This window comes from Heterodontus francisci, chromosome 9, assembly GCF_036365525.1.
Source record: "Heterodontus francisci isolate sHetFra1 chromosome 9, sHetFra1.hap1, whole genome shotgun sequence".
NCBI classification, from domain to species: Eukaryota; Metazoa; Chordata; class Chondrichthyes; order Heterodontiformes; family Heterodontidae; genus Heterodontus; species Heterodontus francisci.
In genome coordinates, this window is record NC_090379.1 from 85,375,821 (window position 1) to 85,378,585 (window position 2,765).

General features: G+C 38.1%; 1 protein-coding gene across 1 annotated transcript; it reads left to right on the forward strand.

Annotated features, from left to right (window-relative positions):
• The first annotated feature begins 418 nt into the window (after nucleotides 1-418).
• Nucleotides 419-1,927, forward strand: chrm5b (cholinergic receptor, muscarinic 5b). Its single transcript, XM_068038364.1, has one exon. The coding sequence runs from the start codon at nucleotides 419-421 to the stop codon at nucleotides 1,925-1,927; it is 1,509 nt and encodes a 502-aa protein (XP_067894465.1).
• Nucleotides 1,928-2,765: the final 838 nt, after the last annotated feature.

A 2,765-nucleotide genomic window follows, 5' to 3' on the forward strand; every position in this document is an offset into this window, starting at 1 on the left:
GTATTGTGATAAACTACGAGACATTTGAATTACTGATAGTAGTTCTGGAACTAGTTGAAGACTGGGACTAGTTAAAGAGAAAGGGCCTAAAATGTGCTCAAAATTGTATTGGTTATTCCAGTGCCTTTTCTTTAACCAGTCAAGTCAATCAAAATGATTGACCATATGGCGAAATTATAAGATATTATACTGGATACTGGAAAACAAGTAGTAAGTCACTAAAGCAAAACGTTTTAGTAATCATAATTTTTATTTTTCAGAAAAATCAAAGAAGCAAACAGGAAAGATATGTGCAGAAGAAATTACTCTATTATCATCCCAAGTTGATGTCATTGATATTAGATATCTCATCTGCCTTTAACAGAGTAAAGCGCATTGGTCATTGTTTACTATAGATATTACTCCAGTTCCTAAAATCATGGGATCAGATCTTTTTAAGAATACATCTCTAAACAGCAATATCTCCAATCAAGAGGCGGGACACGGCCTTTTGAAAGTAGTATCAATTGCCACCATTACTGCAATAGTAAGCTTGATAACAATAATTGGCAACATTTTAGTCATTGTGTCATTCAAAGTGAACAGCCAGCTTAAGACTGTGAACAATTATTACTTGTTAAGTCTGGCCTGTGCTGATCTCATCATTGGAGTGTTTTCAATGAATCTCTACACTTCTTATATACTAATAGGTTACTGGTCGCTAGGAAATTTGACATGTGACCTGTGGCTGGCACTGGATTATGTAGCTAGTAATGCTTCTGTCATGAACTTGCTCCTCATAAGCTTTGACAGGTATTTCTCAATCACACGACCTTTGACCTATAGGGCTAAACGTACACCTAAAAGGGCTGGTATAATGATTGGACTTGCTTGGTTAATATCCTTTATATTATGGGCTCCTGCAATTTTATGCTGGCAGTACTTGGTTGGAGAAAGAACAGTTCGTCCAAATGAGTGTCAGATACAATTTTTGTCTGAGCCCATTATTACCTTTGGTACAGCAATAGCTGCTTTCTATATTCCTGTGTCGGTGATGACGATATTGTACTGTCGTATCTACAAAGAGACCGAAAGACGCACTAAGGATCTGGCAGAACTTCAAGGATCAAATCTAGGGTCTGAAAATGAAGTCGCTTCCTCCAGAAAGACTCTGTTGACATCCTGCTTTGGTTGTGAAGGACGCAAGCTTTGTAACAGGGAAAGATGCCAAGTATCATGGTCTTCTTCAAACATAAGCACAACAGTGACTCTAAGATCCACACACACACCAAATGTCACAGAAGAATGGTTAAAAAGTGACAAACTGACTTCTTTTGTTAATTATCCAACATCAGAGGATGATGAAAAGCTTACCACAAAATCAGTCTGCTCAGTGTCTCAGGGACAGAATCAGAATGATGAGTGTACTGGTGAAGATGACACAAGGATGTCCTTGGAAGATGTTCTTGTAAAAAAACAAATGCAGAAAGATAAAAAATATGTTTCCTACAAATGTAATAAATTGGCCGTTAAAAATAGCAGTTTTTCAACAACTCCAGATACAAGTAATGGTTGCACAGAAATAAAAATAACACCTTGTTCATCTGCTGACCCAAAAGCCCCATTTATGAAAAATCTTGATCAAAACCTTGGAAGTCAGATCACCAAGAGAAAACGTTTGGTTTTGATCAAAGAAAAAAAGGCAGCTCAGACTCTTAGTGCTATCCTATTAGCTTTCATTATCACCTGGACACCTTACAATATTATGGTATTAGTGTCAACATTCTGTTCAAACTGTATACCACGATCACTATGGCATCTTGGATATTGGTTGTGCTATGTCAACAGCACAGTCAACCCCATGTGCTATGCTCTATGTAACAAAACATTCCGTAAGACTTTTAAAATGTTGTTATTATTTCAATGGAAGCAGAAAAGAACTGAATAAAAATTATACTGCCACAGTCAGTATCCAGCCACCAACAAGTAAGTTACACCATGCATATGTGTATATATGTATATTTAATTGGAATCGTGCAATTCCTTTTATGCAGCATGTGTGATCAACAACACCTTGTATAAATAGTTGGGTTTTTTTGCATATGTTGGAAGCAGAATTGAATAACCACCTAGATGGAACTAGTTTCTCTGTGGATAAAAAAAATGGAACAGTTTGGCAAGAATGAATGCTAGCTGTAACCACAGCAAATTGCGCCACGAGCTTGTCCAGAATTTCCTGTGGTATGACTATTTCAAACAAAAGACATTAAAGTGGCACAGCTGACGTGCACCTCTTGCTGGTACTCAGTGTTCATAAGTATCTGGCTTGCCACAATGACAAACACTTCACTATGTGAAAGACAAACTCCAGTGCTAAAATTCTTTGTTACAAATCACTCAACAATGGAATGCATACAATATATAATTAGAATACTGCAGAGGAAGTTGTTTATTTCATTTATGCAGAGACCCCTTCCTTTTTTCAGACAGTTTCTTTCCTTCTTTTCATCGCCCATCCTTTCTTAAAAGTAGTAACTACTGTCAGGCACCTGTTGCCCAGCATGCAATCTTCAGCTGCAATCTTGACTGAGTGTCAGCAGGCTATTAAACCCTTGGAAAAGAGGAGGACGGAGGCCATCCCAGGCCAGCTCAATACTGGCCTTATCAAATGTACAACACATGATCTTGCCAGCAGGGGGTGTTGGAGAATGATCAGGAATGGAAACCCTGAGTGACTTTCCCTTCCCTGTCATCCATGGCTGGCCTCCAAGTCAAAAAGCTTACAG

Excerpts from the sequence above, each read along its gene's own strand:
- chrm5b (XM_068038364.1), top strand. The coding sequence starts at position 419 with ATGGGATCAGATCTTTTTAAGAATACATCTCTAAACAGCAATATCTCC.